Source organism: Oncorhynchus kisutch, linkage group LG5 (assembly GCF_002021735.2).
Source record: "Oncorhynchus kisutch isolate 150728-3 linkage group LG5, Okis_V2, whole genome shotgun sequence".
NCBI lineage: Eukaryota > Metazoa > Chordata > Actinopteri > Salmoniformes > Salmonidae > Oncorhynchus > Oncorhynchus kisutch.
Window position 1 is genome coordinate 7,879,726 of NC_034178.2, and position 20,010 is coordinate 7,899,735.

At 41.8% G+C, this 20,010-nt stretch overlaps 2 protein-coding genes across 6 annotated transcripts in view; one reads left to right on the forward strand and one right to left on the reverse strand.

Moving 5' to 3' along the window:
- Nucleotides 1-12,152, reverse strand: part of LOC109890602 (male-specific lethal 3 homolog) — a 17,825-nt gene extending 5,673 nt beyond the window's left edge. The window contains exons 1-12 of one of the 4 annotated variants that reach the window (XM_031824343.1): nt 11,913-12,142; nt 11,108-11,190; nt 10,505-10,600; nt 10,305-10,402; nt 10,078-10,178; nt 9,804-9,923; nt 9,368-9,528; nt 8,935-9,093; nt 8,356-8,672; nt 7,846-8,055; nt 7,646-7,730; nt 5,978-6,132 (exon numbers count right to left, since the gene is read on the reverse strand). In XM_031824343.1, coding sequence (XP_031680203.1) covers nt 6,018-6,132; nt 7,646-7,730; nt 7,846-8,055; nt 8,356-8,672; nt 8,935-9,093; nt 9,368-9,528; nt 9,804-9,923; nt 10,078-10,178; nt 10,305-10,402; nt 10,505-10,600; nt 11,108-11,190; nt 11,913-12,011 — 1,644 coding nt within the window. In that variant the 5' untranslated portion in view covers nt 12,012-12,142 and the 3' untranslated portion in view covers nt 5,978-6,017. Of the gene's footprint in view, nt 1-5,977; nt 6,133-7,645; nt 7,731-7,845; nt 8,056-8,355; nt 8,673-8,934; nt 9,094-9,367; nt 9,529-9,803; nt 9,927-10,077; nt 10,179-10,304; nt 10,403-10,504; nt 10,601-11,107; nt 11,191-11,912 lie in introns of those variants that run through there. The other 3 variants (XM_031824342.1, XM_020482549.2, XM_020482548.2) reach the window with 3 other exon arrangements.
- Nucleotides 12,153-14,847: 2,695 nt separating this feature from the next.
- The window catches only part of LOC109890603 (rho GTPase-activating protein 6), an 80,382-nt gene continuing 75,219 nt past the window's right edge, over nt 14,848-20,010 (forward strand). Inside the window, exon 1 of one of the 2 annotated variants that reach the window (XM_031824345.1) lies at nt 14,848-15,973. In XM_031824345.1, coding sequence (XP_031680205.1) covers nt 15,455-15,973 — 519 coding nt within the window. In that variant the 5' untranslated portion in view covers nt 14,848-15,454. The remainder of the gene's footprint in view (nt 15,974-20,010) is intronic. The other variant, XM_031824344.1, reaches the window with a different exon arrangement.

The window sequence follows — 20,010 nt, forward strand, 5'->3', positions numbered from 1 at the left end:
AGCAACAGATGTGTGAATATTCCAAAATCCACGCAAAGCCAATATGCGCATTTTCCCACCATTGCTGCGTTTCCACCAAACTGATTGTCGCAGATAAAATTCACTGCACAAAATGTACTAGTTCGCTTACGTTTCCATGTATCGAATAAAAATCTATAGTTCATCGCATTTTCAACCTTATCGATACTTTTATGACAAAACTGTTGCATTAAATAGCAAATATGCCTAGTCTGGTCTTGGCATGTGTGGTTTAGCCAACAGCTCGCAGATAGTGCTTGTAGGCTAGTCTACATAAGAATATTTGTATTTGTCAAACGGCAGTCAAGCATCGATCATGTCACCAGAGTAAGACCTTTTGCTATGTATTGAAAAGGTGCATCCAGCTCATACCGTCCTTTTACCACCCTGTGAAGTTCATAATAGCTTAATAAACTGCGTGTTTTCCAGAGTCGTATTGGGAGGACCCCACACCATGTCATCGCGTGACTCCAAGTTTACTTCGATATTATGGTTATTATATCAACATTTGCACATAAAGGCCTTTCCACCGCCATTTCTTTCATAGTTAACTTTACCGAAACAAAAAGATCCCACCATGTCAAAACAAATTTATAAAACTGTACTGAAACTTCCTGTTTATATCACAGCCATCGTGAATTTTTTTTGTATAAAAGCTGTGTATGGAAACGTGGTTACTGTCAATAAAAAGATGACACTAGCGGAAGAAGGCCCTAATAGACGATTGAGACGTACCCAAGAGGAGGTGCCAAGATGACAGCTTGAACAGACGCTTTTTTACCGAGCTCTGTACCACACTTCAGACAGATTGTGGGAAAAAGAAAAAAAGTTTACAGTCAACATGAACTCTGACATCGTGGCTACCCTCTCCTTACTCATCAACTCCAGGTGTGACGCCATTGAGAAAATGGTAGGCGCGAACACCATGGTTATCGAAAGGCCTGAAAAAGACTGGAGTTTGCATGTGGTGAAATCAAGGATGTGAAAACGAGAGTGGCAAAAGTTGAAAAAAAATGTGGAAAGGGTGAAAAATAATAATGTCTACCATAGACGTCTCACTGATCTGGAACAATACACAAGAAAATGGAACCCGAGACTCTACGGCTTGCCAGAGGTGGAGAATGAAGATGTGCGAGGAGAGGCTATCCGTATCTGCCAAGAAGTTTTGCCTGCAGAGAAGAACCAAGTTGGTGATACCATCGACGTTGTGCATCGCTTCGGCAAGAAGCAACAGCAAAACGATTCAAGACCAAGGGGTATCATCATCCTATTCACTGCCAGATTCTACAGGGATGCTGTCTGGAAAGCTGCTAGGAAGAACGCCTTCTTTCAGAGCCATGGTATGCGTTTCGCCGAGTATCTCAGCCCGGAAGACATAGAAAGAAGGAACAAGTTGTGGCCAATGATCAAGATAGCACGAAATGAGGGCAAGGCTGCTTACTTCGTCGGAGGACGAGGCTTCATCAACGGTTCAGAAATCCATATTTCTCCCTAAAATCTCACCAGAAGGAACAGGTTGATGGTTTCAGCCATGGTATTCTCATTTTCCTTATGTTGTTTACCTAACAAGCATCAGGTGACTATTTTTAAGGAATACTCAGGTATTTCAATTTATTAGTTTGCTCTTTGTATGACCAGAAGACCTATTTTGTTTACAAATTTCCAAAGAAGATTGAAAGTTGTATTTATTTTGTATGTATACAGTAACTAAGATACTGTTATAAATGGCATACAGGTCTGCTCTGACTTTACACGGTTATTGCTCTATTTAGTTATTAATACTTATTTCCAAAAAAGGTCTCAGGAACATTTATATGTAAAACATTTTTTATTCGATTATTTTATGATCAGTTTTCATATGTACTTAAAATAGTAGGTACCCTTTTATTTAAATTATTATTTGTTGTTTTATTTCTCAGAATAGTTCCTGATTGCACTAAAGAGGGTTTTTAGTCTCTCTTACTACGAGAACCCTTGGTTTGGTCTTCAACATAATTTTCAGTTGAGTTGAATTTTTCAAAGCCAGATAACGTCTAGCTCAATGTTTATGGAATAAGCTAATTTTCACTTTAAATTGACTTAAAATGGTGCAGATCTCGGTTCCTTATCGTTTACGTTCACTGCTCCTACGTCTTTGACTCATCCTACTACAGTTTATACTTTTATATAATCTTTGTTGTTTTGTCTTTGTCTATAGTTTCTCTTAATTCTAGGGGGTTAGAAAACAATATGAAGCGCAAGGCCTTATTTTTATTTGCTAAACAATTTCGAACAGAGTTTTGCTTTTTTCAAGAGTCTCACTCAAATTCGGCTGATGCCAACTTCTGGAGGTCACAGTGGGGCAACGATATTTGGCTTTCCCATGGATCTGAACGCTCCGCCGGTGTCACTACAATGAACAATACCTTTGGTGGTAATATTCTACACTCGGAATGTGACCCCTTTGGTCACTTTATTGGTCGTGTGATCAGTTACAATGACATTATGCTCATTACTGTAAACTTCTACGGGTACAACACCAAACATGAGAATGATGAGTTGCTTGAATCTATAGAGAAACATACTTCATTGGTTATCTAAATTTCCCAATTCGTTATTATTGATAGGAGGGGACTTTAACATTATAATAGATAATCCAACTGATAGATGGCCCTCAGGTAGGCCAACCAATCAGAATTTGGGTTTAATACTTTTTATGTAAAAGTTTGATCTTACTGATATATGGAGAGAGGGGTTTCCGGCCGAAAGATCATTCACTTGGAGTAACAAAACAGGTTCCAGACAATCCAGAAATGATTTTTGGCTTATATCCAAATGTATTGATAGTGAGTGTGTTACTACAAATATTTGTACTACTCCCCTCACAGAACATAGGGCTATTTACATTGATATCAAAATATTTACCCCTGATACGAACCTTGGTAGAGCATCTTACTGGAAGCTAATTAGCTTATTATTAAACAATGATATAGTTAAATTTGAGGTTAAAGATCTGCTCTCACACTTTTGGGAAAGGGCTTGTGAAGAAAAATCTTACTGCAAGAACTGTGAGCTCTTTAAATTTGAGGTGTCCAAATACCTTAGAAAATATGGTAGTAATCTTGCTAAGACCAGAAGAGCGGAGGAGAAAAAGGTGATCATTAAGATAACTTCTCTTTCTCAGAGGTCCCCAGTCAACCTCTTGGGGGAGGAGAAGATGAAACTAATTGAGTTACAAAATAAACTGGATAATATATATACACATTAAAAGCAGAAGGAGCCTTTATTAGATCTAGGAAAAAATGGATTGAGGAGGGAGAACAGAATTCATCCTATTTCTTTAGATTTGCGAAATTTCACTCTAAAAATAACAATATCCACAAGTTAAACATTGATGGTGTTATTACAGATGACCAAAAACTAATCGCTAAATACTGTAGCAATTTTTACAGAAAATTGTATAGCTGTACGTACTGTCAGGAATCCACAGATATGTTTTTAACTCACTGAATAATGTTCACTCTATCAGTGATATAGAATCTAAACAGTGTGATGAACCCATTAAAGTTGAAGAGATTATAGAGTCTATCAAACATCTAAAGCACAATAAATCACCAGGTGTTGATGGAATTACATCACAATTTTACAAATTATTTTCTGAACAAGTAGCTCCCATCCTATTTGAAGTCTTTTTAGAGAGTATTAAAAACAATGTTCTCCCTCCTACAATGAGTCAGGGGTTAATAACACTGATACCTAAGCCTAAAAAATAAGTGCTGCTCATCGATAACTGGCGTCCAATTTGTCTTCTTAATAATGACTAAGATATTGGCCTTACTACTTGCAAAAATAATTAAAGAAGTCCTGGATGCAAACATTGATGAAACACAGTCTGGCTTCATGAGGAAAAGACATATTTCTAACAATGTCAGACTAGTATTAGACATACTTGAGTACTCTGACCTAATAACTGAGGATAACTTCATATTATTTAAAAAATATTTTTATAAAGCATTTGACACAGTAGAGCATCAGTTTCTCTTCCACTCTCGAGAGACTTGGCTTTGGGGATTTTTTCTTTTAGTCTATTAAGACTCTATGCAAATGGTAACAGCTCTATCAAATTGAAATATGGCACCTCACCTAGATTGAGTTAAAGAGAGGAATTAGGCAAGGTTGTCCTATCTCTCCGTACCTGTTTTTATTTATCACCCAACTTCTTGCAAATTATTTTAATAATAGTCCTGTACAAGGTATTTCCACAGCTGGTAAAGAAATTATTATAAGCCAGCTGGCTGACGATACTACACTTTTTCTGAAAGACGCTAACCAAATTCCCGTATCGATCAATGTGATACAATCCTTTTCCAAAGCGTCTGGTCTATATCTTAACATTAATAAATGTGAACTCATAGCTGTCAAAGATTGTGTGACACCTTCATATTATGGTATTCCAGTAAAAGAAGAACTTACATATTTAGGCATAACCTTACAAAGGATCAAAAGTCTAGAGGCTTACTAAATTTGAACCCTCTTATTAAAAAACCCCAGAAGAAACTAAATCAATGGCTACAGAGGGACTTATCTTTAAAATGTAGAGTCCTAATAACCAAGGCTGAAGTTCTCTCTAGACTAACATATGGCACTCTATCTTTATATCTTGACAGTAAAATAAGCAAGGAGATAGACCAGATGCTTTTCAACTTTCTTTGGAGAAACCGTACCCATTACATTAGGAAAACTGTTGTAATGGACACTTATGAGAATGGTGGACAGAATTTTCTTGACTTTACTATTTTAAATAATACTTTTAAGATCAATTGGATAAAACAATTCCGAAAAGAAGACCCACTTCTATCTGGAATTGTATTCCTCATCATGTCTTCTCTACTTTTGGTGGCCTTAACTTCATGTTGTTTTGCAATTATAATATTGACAAAGTTCCAGTGAAACTTTCTTCTTTTCTTGTCATGGTCCTTAATTTATAAACAATTTTTCTCCACACAGATATTATATATGGAATAATCGGGATATATTGTATGAAAATTCTTCTTTGTTTTTAGAATATTGGTTCCGAAATAACATCCTATTGGTGAGCCATCTGGTAAATGCAGAGGGTCTTTTACTCAGTTATAAGGAATTCTTATCAAGTTACAAGGTCCCTGTAACACCTAAAGATTTTGCAATTGTTTTAGATGCCATTCCCTCAGGCGTTGCTATGTTATTCAGGAACGTGTCAAGACCTGACCCTCAGAGCCTACCTTCTATTGACCCTGCTGACTCATCAGTAGGAAATATTTGTTTCTCTTTTGGTCCATTCAACAACAGAGCGATACAAACCTTGTTTCAGCAGGATGTTGTATCTATCTATACCTTATGTCATGCCTTATTGGAATGGATTTATTGATTATATATGTTGGGAAAAAGTTTGGATGTTGGCACACACATACCTACTTGTTAACAACATTAAGAAAGTTTCCTTTAAAATGATTCATAAATATTATCCTGCCAACCACTATATGAAGAAGTTTAAGGAAAACATCAACTCAAATGGCTCCTTTTTTAATGACCACCCAGAAACAGTGTTGCATCTTTTTTGGCATTATATGCATGTAAGAAAACTGTGGCAAGACATCAGTAGGTTTATAATTGAACACATTTATGAAGATTTTACACTATTGTGGAGAGATGTACTGTTTGGATTCTTTACATACAATAGAAATAAGCTGAAACATTATGTCATTCATTTCATTATTCTTTTGGCCAAATTTCATATACACAAATGTAAATTTACAAACAGAAAACCACATTTTCGTACCCTACAAAAATAAATTGAACTGTATTTTAAGACGGTTAAATGCTCTACTAACAAAAAAGCTGTTAGAATTGTAAGTATATGCATGTCCCTTAAGGTCCTTGTGTAATTGTAATGTGATATTGTGCCCCCTAGCTCGATTGTCCATTGTTTGTAACCTATGTATGTTTGTGTTCCCTCATGTGCTTTATGTATTGATTTGTTGTTAATAAAAAATTAACTTAAATTTAAAAAAAGATTGAGACGTACCCAGCTGTGAGAAGAAAGGAGTCATATGTCCCTCAGTGTACAACAGCGCAGAGAGGTGGCTGGAGGGGAAACTGCAGGCGTTTGATTAATAAAGGAGAGAATAAATCCCCTAGGTTTGGGGCCAGCTGAAGATCGCTGGGCAGGATTTAAAGATTAGAATCGCCGGCTTGTGTAACGCCGACTCATCTCCCTTCACTTGAATGTAGTCTGACAGTCTCTCATACACATACAGACAGATGCAGGTACGCGCGCACACACACAGAGAGGCACATGCACAGACACAAAAACAGCATATCAATCCCTCTGCATAAATAACATCTCAAGCCATCATCGTCTGATCACATCCTGTTAGACGATATTATGGCTACAATAACCGTGGCAGGCATGCAGGGAGAGCCAGCTTACAGGTCTGTGAGCACTTTTTCCACTCAGTGAGCTGCATGAATCACACAAACAGAGAGTTTCTACCTAATAGCATTACACCACAGCTAACTGCCCAGTTGAATGAGCTAGACTTCAGGTGACGGGGCAACACTGGATAGGCGGAGAGGATTGTGTGTGCGTGTCAGCAGATCAATGGAGAGTGCAGTTCCATTGCTCCCAACAGGGATCCCACCCCTCTCAAAGATATACAAAAAGCCTCATGGGAAAAATCCACCTCTCTATTCTCCACTGCGCTGTCCAATTATTATTTTTTATAGGTTTTTTATAGGCATTGTGCAAACATTTCTACATGCTAAGCTAACGTAAGCTAACGTTAATACAATGTCAGAGGCCCATCAAGTGGAAACCACACACCAGGTTAGCTAAGTGAGCACGTCCCAAAAAATGCTGACGTGGGCAATATCGTAATCAAAGGAAGTCGATCATGGAACTGTTGTCGGCACAGCAACTAAACGGCAGCCTGTCCCTTCCTGCGAGGCGGCCGGCACAATTACAGACCAGGCAGTGATTGACTGGGGGATAACGGGCTTCGCCCAGTCAGTGTCACTAATCCTGGAGACTGGCGATTTGTGCATCTTCAGTTCCACTGCGAGTTAATGTGGCTTGAGGAGTTATTAGTTATTAATGGAATAAGGCCTGATGGGGTGTGGTATATCGCCAATATAGCATGGTTAAGGCCTGGTCTTATGCATGATGCAACACGGAGTGCCTGGATACAGATCTTAGCTGTGGTATATTGGCCATATACCACAAACACTGAGGTGCCTTATTGCTAGTATAAACTGGTTAGCAGCATAGTTAGAACAGTAAGTAGTATTTTTTTGTCAAACCTGTGGTATACCACAGCTTTCAGCACTCAGAGCTCAAACCACCCAGTTTAGAAAACGTGATTTATGACCTGTATTTAACCAGGAAGGTTAATGAGAAAACATTTTCTTCTTAAATAACCACCTGACATTGGCTACTTTGGCAGCACAAGGAAACGTACCAGGCCTAGGTTCTATGGAGGTGAGCTATGGCAGCCGAAATAGAGCTTATTGAAGCCCTGGTTCTAGCCTAGTTATGGTGTGTGGCTGATCACTAAAAGAAGAACAAAAGTACAGAAAACATGTCATGATTCTATAATTAGATAGGAGGTACCTGAGGAAGAGCTCCAGGTGTTTGACCAGGGCCCTTAGGTTCTTCTCTGGGATTTGCATCTTCCCTAGGATCTCTGGCAGCTTCACTGTATAAGGGGAATAAAACAAGATTGAAAGAGAACGAGTGACTGGAGGCTACATTGAACTCAACAACAATCCCCGTTTCCCCCACTCAGAGAAAGGGCTTAGGAGAACACCTACCGAAGAGGCGTAGGAGGTGCTGTGAGCCGTACAGGTAGGAGGGTGGGGGAGGCTGGTCACTCTGGGGGTAGTTATCAGGGGTCAGCTTCCAGCTCAGGACCTCATTGAGCTCGTTGTTCCGTCGGCTCTCCAGGCCAGAGAAGACGCCGCTGCCCTCCTTGCTGGGTGTCTGGGGCAACGGAGAGGACGAGCCACTGTGGACAGGGGTTTCTGGGAAGGGGACAGGAGGGCAGTCAATCAACTGATGGGAGTGGGTGGAGGACAACATTTTCATGGACACTTCAGAAACAACAACAGACATTTACTGTGTGCTGTAGCACTGAGAAGCTGTGCGCAGACAATATTCCATGTGTTTGGGAGCGGACTGTAATGTATGACAAGAGGGAAGAGTGCCATCTAGCGTGTGGATATAGTCATTACAACAACAGAGGCTACGGGTGACATTGCATAAAGTAAAGCACTACACAATAAACTGCTTATTGTGTTTGAGTGTGTTTTCTTGCCACTCACTCTTCTCCAGATTGAGGAAGAACTTGGGCAGCTGGGCAGGCGTGTCGAGGCTGGCGAGGCGGCGTTTGGGCTGGGGTGAGGTCGTAGCGCTGCCCCCCTCGCCCGCCATCCGCTCACCCCCAGAGGTGTGACGTGTGGAGCGCCGCAGGGACTGGGGGGCGTCAGGGTCGGCCGTGGAGGCACAGCGCCGGCGTTTGGGCGTGGTGGTGGGGTTTGCCGTGGTTGTGGAGGCCTCGCTCAGGGCCGGTTGACTGTCCGTGGACTGGGGGGTGGAGGGGTTGTGGCCAGAGGGGCTGGGGGTGCGCTCACGCAGGGTCCTAGGATAGGAAGGGCGGAGATGGTCAAAGAAAGACCAGTTTGGTAATGACATCCAACACCACAAAACCAAAGAAACGTACAATAATTTGTCACTGACATTTTCAACTTAGGTCAGATATACAAACTGAACAAAGGCCTGATGTACTTCGTGTCTTCCAACAGTGAAACGTTTTCAACTTCATTTTGTTTCATCTGCCGACCTGAAAATGACGATGTTAATTATTCAAGAGGATTGCATACATAGCCTGATGTCTGTCTTACTTGCTGGAGCTGGCTATGTTGTCCCGGATAGGCAGGAAGAACTTTGAGGAGCTGACTTTCTTGAACTGAGCGTGCTCGTTGGGGTACAGGAGGATCATGGGAAGGGTGAAGTCGAAGGTGATTCTCAGGCCGTCCACCATCTCCTTGCAAAGCTCCTCACTGAAACAAAATGGTAGCTTTTAGCTATCACAAAGATAATTTCATCCACGATAACCATGTTCGAGAGCATCGAATCTGTGATGCATTTATTGGTAATATTGTGACTGACATACTTGATCTACAAATAACATTGAGTAGTTATTTATGATGCAAGGTGATTTGTAGATCAGTCAGTTGGCAGGCGGCTGCAATGTCAAACAAAACCATTATGTAGCCCATGGGACTCATGGGAGGCGAAAAGGCTAATGGGAAATGTTGTACTTTGGGGACTCACTTCTTCTCTGGAGGAACATAGTGAGGACTGAGGCTGGTCTGGGCGGTGCTCTGGTGACTTCTGTACCTCTCATTGGCAGAGAAGGCTGCGTTGAAGGCAAAGTGCTTCACGTATGATTCCAAGATGTTCAATATGTTCATCTGGCACGGAAGCTTCACCAACTGGGTAGAAAAAGAACAAAGCCCTTCATGATCACAGCTCATTGGCAGTGAGATGTTGAAATGTCAAGAGTTGCATTCAGTACGGTACATTGAGGCAAAAAGTTTAGCAACAGAAAATGACAAATCTGTGTTCCTATTGGACTAGCTCAGTTAGACAAATGATAGAAACAGGGAGGTACTATACTGAACATGACCAATATCTAGGAATTTGGAGGGATATGAATAGGTATAGAGAACTACAATAAAGCGGGTGTTATCTTTGTTTAATGACACACCTTCTTCCTCTTGTTGATGTAGTAGCAGTCATCCTCCAGTTTCTTCTTGAGAACCTCAGGGATGTCTATGTTGATGGTCTTGTCCTCACTCTCCATCTTAGCGTGAGCTTCCTGCTCTTCCTGCTGGAGATAAGATGGGCAAACAGTCAGATCCATCCGAGCCATTTTGTCAAAATGTGTATTCCTGACAATGTCAATAGAACAACCGAGTTGATATGTTTTCTCAATACATAACCTATTTGTCTGTCGTAGTCTATAATTCAAAACACAATACCATTTTGTCCAAATCTTCGGAAGAGTCGCTCTCCTCACTTTTCAAAGATTCAGGATCCTCGGAATCGTCCTCGTCACTGTTGTCTGAAGACGTAATCAAACCTGAAAGATACCCCCACCAAAAAGTGCATGTAATTTTAGCTTGCACGCCATTTACAACAAAAAGCCATTCCGATAAACTACTTTGCACTAGCACTAGTTTGAGTGTGATGGAACAGGCAAACTCACATGCGTCATCACTCTCTTCCTTCTCTTCAGGAAGTGTCTTCAGAGCTGACTCAACACCGGGTAGACGACGACGTCTCTTCCCCCATCCCTTTCTCCTCCTGTGGGTTGAAGTGGACACAGTTAGACAGGACACTGGCACCAAATCTGCAGTCAGGCCTAATGCTTACTTTTCCGATATTCTCCAATGGAGTCAAACTTACATGCGAGCCACAGCTTTACGAGCCAGTTTACGTTGTAATTTGCGATTTTCGTCAGTTTCCCTGAGCACATGGTCCTCTGCTGCCAATCGATCCCAACTGTAGCACAAAGCAACAGATTATGAATACCACCCCTTCCAATTTAAGCTGCATGCAGTCGGCATGACAGTATTGTCAAAGTGATATCAAGAACAAATCTCCACTGAAGGTTGCTATACACACTCAATGATTTCCACCATATAGATGGCTAAAATCATTGACAACTATGTACAGTTTTCAAAGGATTGTTAAATAAACGTGACCACTATTTTTAGCCAACCGTACAAAGTTTCTACCAGTAGCTTGCTTATAGGGCGAATGTTGGAAAATGAGCCCTTTTGCTGCTCAACAGGCAGAGCCCACAAAGGATGGGGAAATTAACCTAAACCACTCATAGATACAGGGGATGGCACTTTTATTTGGGGGGGGGTTGGAGAGTGATCCTCCCATCAACCCCACCACTCAGGAACACAGCAAGAACCCTGCTACCTGTCCCCACCAAACCTCCTCCCCAGTATCCCTTCTTCAAGCCCACCACCCCAGACTGTGTCTTGTGTGTGAGTTTACCTTCTGTTCCAACCATTGAAGTGAATCAGGTATTCTGGGACTCGCTTTCCACGTTCATCTTTGCCAATTACAACATCGACGACCTACAACACACAATCCCAGAAATGAACGATAGTTAGCGGTAGCCAACCAAACTCAAGTTAGCGTGTAACAGACAGCAGGCAAATGTATCACCACATCTACACCAAAGACAGTTAGCCATCAGTACGCGTTAGTTAGCTAACAACACATTACTAATTGGTGCTAGCTAGCTAATGTTATGTAAACAACGGGTTGGCTGATTGTAATGTGTTGCCCTGGCCTTGCACAGAGGCTAGCTAACGTGAACTCATGCTATGTTAATTCACCGTTGGTGTTTAACGTTGCTTCAACCGTTAGCGGACAGTTGTTGTTATGACAGTTGACGTTAGCTAAATGTAGCAGCTACGAGCTAGCTAAGAAAATATACCCGCGCTAACCTGGCTACAACATGTGCAGAGATAGCAACTACAACATGGCTACAGCATAGCAAAAAATAACACGGCTGCAGCCATTGTTGATGGCCTCGTTTTTGCCATAAACCTACCATATTACGTTAACGGTATGTTAGCCTAATAGCAAACGTTAGCCTAGCAGCTAGCTAGCATGGCAACCTCGGTCGGGCCTTCTGTGGTCTATCCGGATATATCAAATAAACATGATGTCTAACTTAGCTACAGTATTGGATAAAGTCATAAAAACTGGCAATCAAAATGTTTGGGAATTGCATGCAGTATCAGCCCTTGTGACCGCAAACAAACTCTTGGCTAAACAACAAGTCATTTACCTTTGCATCATAGAGTACTTTAGCCTTCGTAGGGTCAGGTTCGAAACATAGGACTTTTTCTCCTTTGTGGAATTTAAATTTCATTCCCCGGGAGTTCATTTGTTCGTCATAGCGAGCAGGAGAGGAGGCATCTGGACCCCCCGCTCCTTAACCCTTTCCCCGCCGGGCTGTATCCAAAGGGGTCTTTGAAAAAAATATGGAGATGGCGCTAGGACACAACTCATCAAACGAACCCGTAATAGGGAATTTCTAGTTTGGTCCTTCGTGGACGCCGTAGAAATAAACAGTACATAAATTGACCAGCAGAGGGCGGCCGTTATTCAAAGATGATCTTACTAATATTTCTGTGACATGTTGCCCCTCCTACAATAAATCAAAAGTTTGTCCATGTAGCTAGTAAATAACGCAACAAAGGACAACCAGTAACAATTAAAAGTTATGTCAACAAAAATACGCTTTTTCCAACCTGAGCTTGTTTCAAACCAAGGCATATATGTTTGCATCACCCTGAAGAAGGCACAGTGATTCTCTGGGTGTGCGCCAGCTCATGCTTTTTATTACATATTGCAAACAAAAACATTTTGATAGGGTTCAGATGGTGAATGTTTACTCAGCTTAATGAGGCTCATTATTTTCTAAATTTGGAGACCGAACTAGCACCATTTCAGTTTCCAGATGAAAAAACAGTTAAAGAGACAGTTTGAGAGAGACTCTGAAGGAAATCCCTCTTCTTATGGTCTAGTTGCATTTATGTGTATGATGCCTTGTATGCTGAACCGCTTATGAGTGCAAGTGTGTGCTTTTTTCCATTCTGACAGAAACCATCAGGCTATCTCTGCTGTCACTTCTGTCACCACACTGATGTGTGACATGAATAAGACCTGCATTCACAGTGCAATTCTAATGAGTGATACATTTAGCTCAGTCAACTCACAAGGTCAGGATTGTATGTCATAGCCTACTTAATTAGCCTAACACACTACATATGTTTACTGTTGGCCAGAGTAGATTACTGATGAAGTAGGCTACCTGTTTCCTGCCTTATGGCTAGACAAGAAACAGACTTCTCCAATTATAAAGAATTAGAGCAGAACAGTTTCTTTGTTAAAAAATCTTTACTCTTCCTATAACAGCCAATTGGACTGATATTATCTATAAACACATTTTCATATAAGTGTTTTAGAATCATATTTGGTTTCTAGTGGCTGATGCCCACTAAAGTATATTAGAAACCATTCTACTTAGTCCCTACCCAGCACCCCTCTCATCCTAATTTAACCCCTGCAGGCTGTTTTACTCCCATTACTCTATTAATAAAATATGTGGTTTTAATAGTTTGTTGCTCAAACCATTCGGACACTACAGACGTTTTTGTAAAAAAGACCCGGCCCCGGTCCCCGACCCATCACAAACACCGCTCAGCCCCTGTTAATCACACAGTTTAATGGTTGGTATCTACACATCCAGAATAAATAGACGGATCCAATTTTACAACAATATTTAAAAGGGGTTAGAAGTCCAAAACGTTACAGTGGGACTCATTGGGTTAACATGGGGGAGCTTACAGGCACATGCATGTGTGATGATAATTTCTACCTCTGGTACACACCAACCATATAGTCATATGTCTGGTTTCAGTGCTGGGGGCCCTTTTACAACCCCTGCAACCTTGAGGTAGAGCAGCAATAGATTGCTTCTTTCTGACTCCTTCTCACCAATCTTTATCCCTCTATCTACACTACTGCGTTTTTACCATTTTTGCATTTTTTATTTTATTTAACCATTATTTAACTAGGCAAGTCAGTTAAGAAAAATTCTTATTGACAATGGCGGCCTACCCCGGCCAAACCCTAACCCAGATGACACTGGGCCAATTGTGTGCCACTTTATGGGACTCCCAATCACGGCCGGTTGTGAGACAGCATTCAATCGAACCAGGGTCTGTAGTGACGCCTCTAGCGCTCAGATGCAGTGCCTTAGACCACTGCGCCACTCGGGACCCCAAAATGATGAGAAGGGATGAATAATTGCCTTGCTTGTGTGTGTACATGTGTGTGTGTGTACATGCGTGCAGGCCTGCCTTTCTGCGTACATGCATGCCTATGTTCATTCCTGTATATGCATGCATGCGTGTGTACCTGCCTGTATGTGTGTGTGAAGGTATGGGGAAATGGTGCCTCATGGGAGACTGGAGGAGGGGGTTGCCCTGATAAAGCTGCTTATGAAGCTACACTGCATGACACTGATAACAGCTCAGTGAGATTTGACCAGCCTAAAAACAGACAGGGGGAACGGATGAGATAAAGAGAGAGAGTGATCCACAAAGAATTTGAAAACGCTGGGGCTCCTCCCTTTTGCACTTTAACCTATTTGCGCATCGCTACAGCACTGTATATAGACATCATGTGATATTTGAAATGTCTTTATTCCTTTGGAACTTCTGTGAGTGTAATGTCTACTGTTAATTTGTATCGTTTGTTTCACTCTTGTTTATTATCTATTTCACTTGCTTTGGAAATGTTAACATATGTTTCCCATGCCATTAAAGCCCTTGAATTGAATTGAGAGAGAGTGAAAGCTGGGAGAATTATAAAAATATAAAAAGAGGAAGCCATGCCCCTATAACCCTGAGTTTCTCAAAAGACACCTACGAAATGCCCATTTACAATGTTAACACTGGTAGAGTTGAGGTGGAAGGAAGGAGCCAAGTCTGAGCTCCTTCTGGCCAAACGTGCTGCATAGCAGCTAACCCATATATAGCAACATTGTGCCTGACAGTCTTTCTCACAACTTCTGAGAAACTTGTGGTGCGAAAATGCAGAGAGCAAGATAATCAGACCATGATATTTATTTTGAGGGTAAGACAAACGCGCCATGTGTCCCAATGTAATGTACAAAGTGAATTATAGTAAAATAGACTAGATTATAGGATTAATCCTCATTTATGGATTATGGTTTTAGGTCGATGATTAATCTTTATGCCATGTCCTCAATCGGCCAGCTTTAGTTGTGCTTTATTTCAACAAAGTGAAAGTTAGGCTATGCAGCTATACATCACATAGGCCCAACCTATGTAGGCTATACAATACATTTATGATACAAACTTGAAAGATGCAGGTAAAGACCCGGGGAAGACACTTGTATGCACTGGTTTTGCTCATTGGAGCAACACGAGTGCGCAGTCTTAACAGCCACAGGAGCGCATTGGACGGATTAGATGAGCGGCGGCGAGGGTAATCAGCTGGGAAATTTCTCTCATCCTGCCGTCCGCCCTGACTACAGTTTGGGAACGAGCTGAGCTGCATGCATAATAACACGGCACAGAGAATTGGATTCATTTGCGCGCTCTCTGTCTCTCGCTTTATCTGAACCAAGGCATTCTAACGATGACAGCATAAAAACACGTGGACCAAGGGTTCACTGTAGGAGTATATTGATGGGACCTATCTCGTGGTTTGGTTCTTTATGGCGCTTAAACTAAACTTCTGAGAAAAGGTTGTTTTTTTCAAACGCTGCTGCGTTTGTGCAGAGGGGAGATAGAGATGTCATCTGGTCAAGGACTACTGAATGTCTTCTCCTGCTCCACTCCAGCCACCAAAGCCATCTCCAAAAGGAAGTTGCGACAAACTCGGAGCCTGGACCCTGATATTATAAGGAAATGTGGCACAGAGACAGATGGAACCCATGGGGACCGCTTGGGGTCACCTGGTTTGCGCGTTGAGGAAGCAGGTGCGTTTTCATCCTCGCCAAGCTCCCCTGAGCACCCGGTTGCGTTGAAAACAGATGCCCGGTCCAGAAATCTTAGGGTGAAACAACCCCTTTCGTCTTTATCTGGTCCTTCCACACCCTTGGACCTCTCCCCGACATCAAACTTTCCCTTTAACTATGACGTGACTGTGAGGGGCACAAAGCGGAATACCGCGTGGGATTTACCGTTTCTGGTGAGGAGCCCCAGCGTCACTCCAACTGGGAGCACGAACACATTATTCTCACCGCGGAGATGGCTTCAGAAGAAGCAGCAACAGTCCAGTTCTCACGCCTATATCGTTTGGAAGTCGGAGGTAAATATGAAGACGCGTGCACTCCACGCAGTAAAAAATAAGCCTTCATGGTATTCAAGAGGAATGACATATTGACAACATACGTTTGTCTTTGAGGATTTACAGTGCCCTCAGAAAGTACTTACCCCCCTCGACTTTTTCCCCATTTAGTTGTGTTACAGCCTGAATTTAACGTTGATTACATTTAGATTTTGTGTTGTGGATATGTGGTGGTGTATGGATGTTTTAGCATTTACTGGTTTATCTTTAGCTCATTCAGTACAAACATAGTTCACTGTTTTATATTTTGTTTTATATAAAATGTGGGTGCTTGGTGTGTTTGGACCCCAGAAAGAGTAGTGGTGTAATAAATACAAAATAAAATACAGAATAAAAATATTCCAAAACATGTATCCTGATTGCAGTAAGGCACTAAAATAAAACTGCGATGGCGATGTCCACATCATGTTATGTATATGCTTCTCATCGGCAAGGACTAGAGAGTTTTTTTTAGGATAAAAAGAAACGGAATAGACACTGGGAGACAAATTTGTTTTAGGTCAATAACCTAAAACACAAGGCCAAACATACACTGGAGTTGCTTACCAAGACGACCTTGAATGTTCTTAAGTGGCCTAGTTACAGTTTTGACTTAAATCGACTTGAAAATCTATGGCAAGTTATAAATGGCTGTCTAGCAATGATCAACAATCAACTTGATAGAGCTTGAAGAATTAAACAAATAATAAACGTGCAAATATTGTGCAATCCAGGTGTGCAAAGCTCTTAGACTTACCCAGAAAAACTCACAGCTGTAATTGCTGCCAAAGGTGATTCTATCATGTATTGACTCAGGGGTGTGAATAATTATGTAAATGAGATATTTCTGTATTTAATTTTAAATAAATGTGCAAAAATGTCTAAAGACATCTTTTCACTTTGTCATGATGGGTTATTGTGTTTAGATGTGTAAAAAAAAAAGAAGAAGATTTCATCCGTTTTGAATTCAGGCTGTACCACAACAAAATGTGTAACAACCTAAGGGGTATGAAGACTTTCTGAAGGCGCTGTACAACGTTCCGGAGTAGGCCCGAAGGTGACACGTGTTTATATTTCAATTTCTTGTCTTTTGATTATTAGAGATGATTTGTTTCATATTTCCATAGTTAATAGGAGAGAGTGCCTGCATGTAACAGCATCTGCAGAGTGGCTGCAGCAGTCAGACCCATAATGAAATCCTTACAAAAACATACTTGGGATTTATTTTTAGCTGTGGCTTTAATGGCTGCATATTTGGCAGCTGTCCACATGCTCCAGTCTAGTTGAAAGGTGTAATGATGCCCCCCCCCCTCCATCTCTAGTGGACTCCCTTGCTATCTGGGATCCTTAGGACGCTCATACCTGAAGTTTACATTTAAAATGGTTAAGTTAAGGGCTAAAGTTAGGGTTAGGTAAGGGAGGCTGCTTTAGGGAGGATGGCTCATAATAATGGCTGGAAAGGAGCTAATGGAATGGCATCAAACACATGGAAACCATGTGTTTGATGTATTTGATACCATTCCACCGATTCCGCTCCAGCCATTAAAATGAGCCCGCCCTCCCCAATTAAGGTTCCACCAACCTCCTGTGGTTACGGTTAAGGTTAGGGTAAAGCAGGGCTCTCCAACCCTCTTCCTGGAGAGCTACCATCCTGTAAGTTTTCACTCCAACCCTAATCTAGCGCACCTGATTCTAATAATTAGCTGGTTGATAACCTGAATCAAGTTAGTTACAACTGGTGTTGGAGCGAAAACCTACAGGACGATAGCTCTCCAGGAACAGGTTTGGAGAGCCCTAGGGTAAATGGAGGGGTTAAGGTTAAGGTTAGGGTTAGGGTTAGGGTTGGGACGTCCCGAGGATCCTGTGTAGCGCTAAACCTGGAATTACGTTCATGTAGCGATGCTTTGGCAGCACGTGACAACGCGGCACTGAGTTGGTTCTCACCAGTGTGAACTGAATTGTCACTGGGTCAAAGACAGACACATGAAAAAAATGAGCTGTCTCACGATTTGTGGACCCTTCCCCATTATGTTGTTGTTCCCCAAAACAGGGCAATGAATGTGACATAGACCTATGATTCAGGAAACTCAGTCAGTGTGAATGGTGGGAATTTCCTACAAGCCTGAATGTGATTGAATATAATATAATATAATTGAATTACATTTATATTTAAATCCATTAAACAGAGGCAACAGAAATGATTTCCTTTTTTTGCTGACAGTCAAACTATGGTGACTTTGATGCTCCAGGATGCAGGAGTAGAGGCAGTATCTTTCCTGTGACTGGTATTATCCCTTGAGCTACAGTACACTACACAAGTAAGTGGACACCTGCCCATCGAACATATTATTCCAAGTCAGGGGCATTAATATGGAGTTGGTCCCCGCTTTGCTGCTATAACAGTATCCACTCTTCTGGGAACGGCTTTCCACTATATGTTGGAACATTGCTGTGGGTACTTGATTCTATTCAGCCATAAGAGCATTAGTGAGGTCGGGAACTTATGTTGGGCGATGAGGCCTGGCTCGCAGTCGGCATTCCAATTAATCCAAAAGGTGTTTGATGGAGTTGAGGTTGAGGTCAGGGCTCTTTACAGGCCAGTCAAGTTCTTCCACACCAATCCCAACATATAATTTCTGTATGGATTTCGCTTTGTGCACGGGGAATTTTCATGCTGGATCAGGAAAAGGCCTTCCCCAAACAGTCGCCACAAAGTTGGAAGCACAGAATCATCTACAATGTCAGTTGTATGCAACTTTGTGGCAACATGCTGTAGGTTTAATATTTCACTGGAACTAAGGGGCCTTTCCCGAACCATGAAAAACAACCCCAGAATGACCTTTATTCTTCCTCAAACAAACTTTACAGTTGACACAATGCAATCGGGCAGGTGTCGTTCTTCTGGCATCCGCCAAACCCACATTTGTCCGTTGGACTGCCCAATGGTGAAGCGTGATTCATCACTCCAGAGAACGTGTTTCCATTGCTCCAGAGTTCAAGGGCGGCAATCTTTACACCACTCCAGCCAATGCTTGGCATTGCACATGGTGATCTTAGGCTTGTGTGTGGCTGCTCGGCCATGGAAGCCCATTTCATGAAGCTCCCGACGAACAGTTCTTGTGCTGACATTACTTCCAGAGGCAGTTTGGAACTCGGTAGTGAGTGTTGCAACCGAGGACAGACAATTTTTACGCTTTTCAGCACTTGGCGATCCCGTTCTGTGAGCTTGTGTGGCATACCACTTCGCGTCTGAGCCGTTGTTGCTCCGAGACATTTCCAATTCATAATAACGGCACTCTCCAGCTTACAGGGAGCTCAAGCAGGGCATAAATTAGTTTGAACAGTGGCATCTTATGACGGTGCCACGTTGTTTAAAATACTCAATTCCAAAACCAACATGTCAGGTTTGCTAGGTTTGTCAGGTATATGGCAACGGAAAGGACAGGTAGTTCCTCGTTACCAGACGTTCTGAACTAGTTGACATCAACAGCATATGATGTAACACATCAAGTATTTTGGGTCTCTGATTCAGTTATGGTGATGAAAAGTGTGTTTGATCTGCTATCCATTATCTCTAGAAGGCTCCTTTGAAGTCTACAATCAATCGTCTACCTGGGTGTAATTGGGTGTTGCCTCCTTGGGTGTGTAATTTCTCATCCCGAAATCCTCGGACGGTACAACCAATCAATCAATCAAATGTATTTATCAAACCCTTTTTACATCAGCAGATGTCACAAAGTGCTTATACAGAAACCCAGCCTAAAACCCCAAGGGCACCTATTGAGAGTACAGGGAACATTAATTGCAAACCGAAACTGGCAAAGGTGGTTTGGGATTTATGTTTTTTGGATCACTCCCAAGGCCTATCATATTAAACTCTTACAAGGTCGTAACTCTGTTTTTGGATATCCTACCACTGCATACATTATGTATCATTGAGATAAAGCAGGGTTGCTTCTTCTTCTCCACAATATTTAGATAAGATAGTGGTATCCCACTAGTCTATTCCTACAGACGCT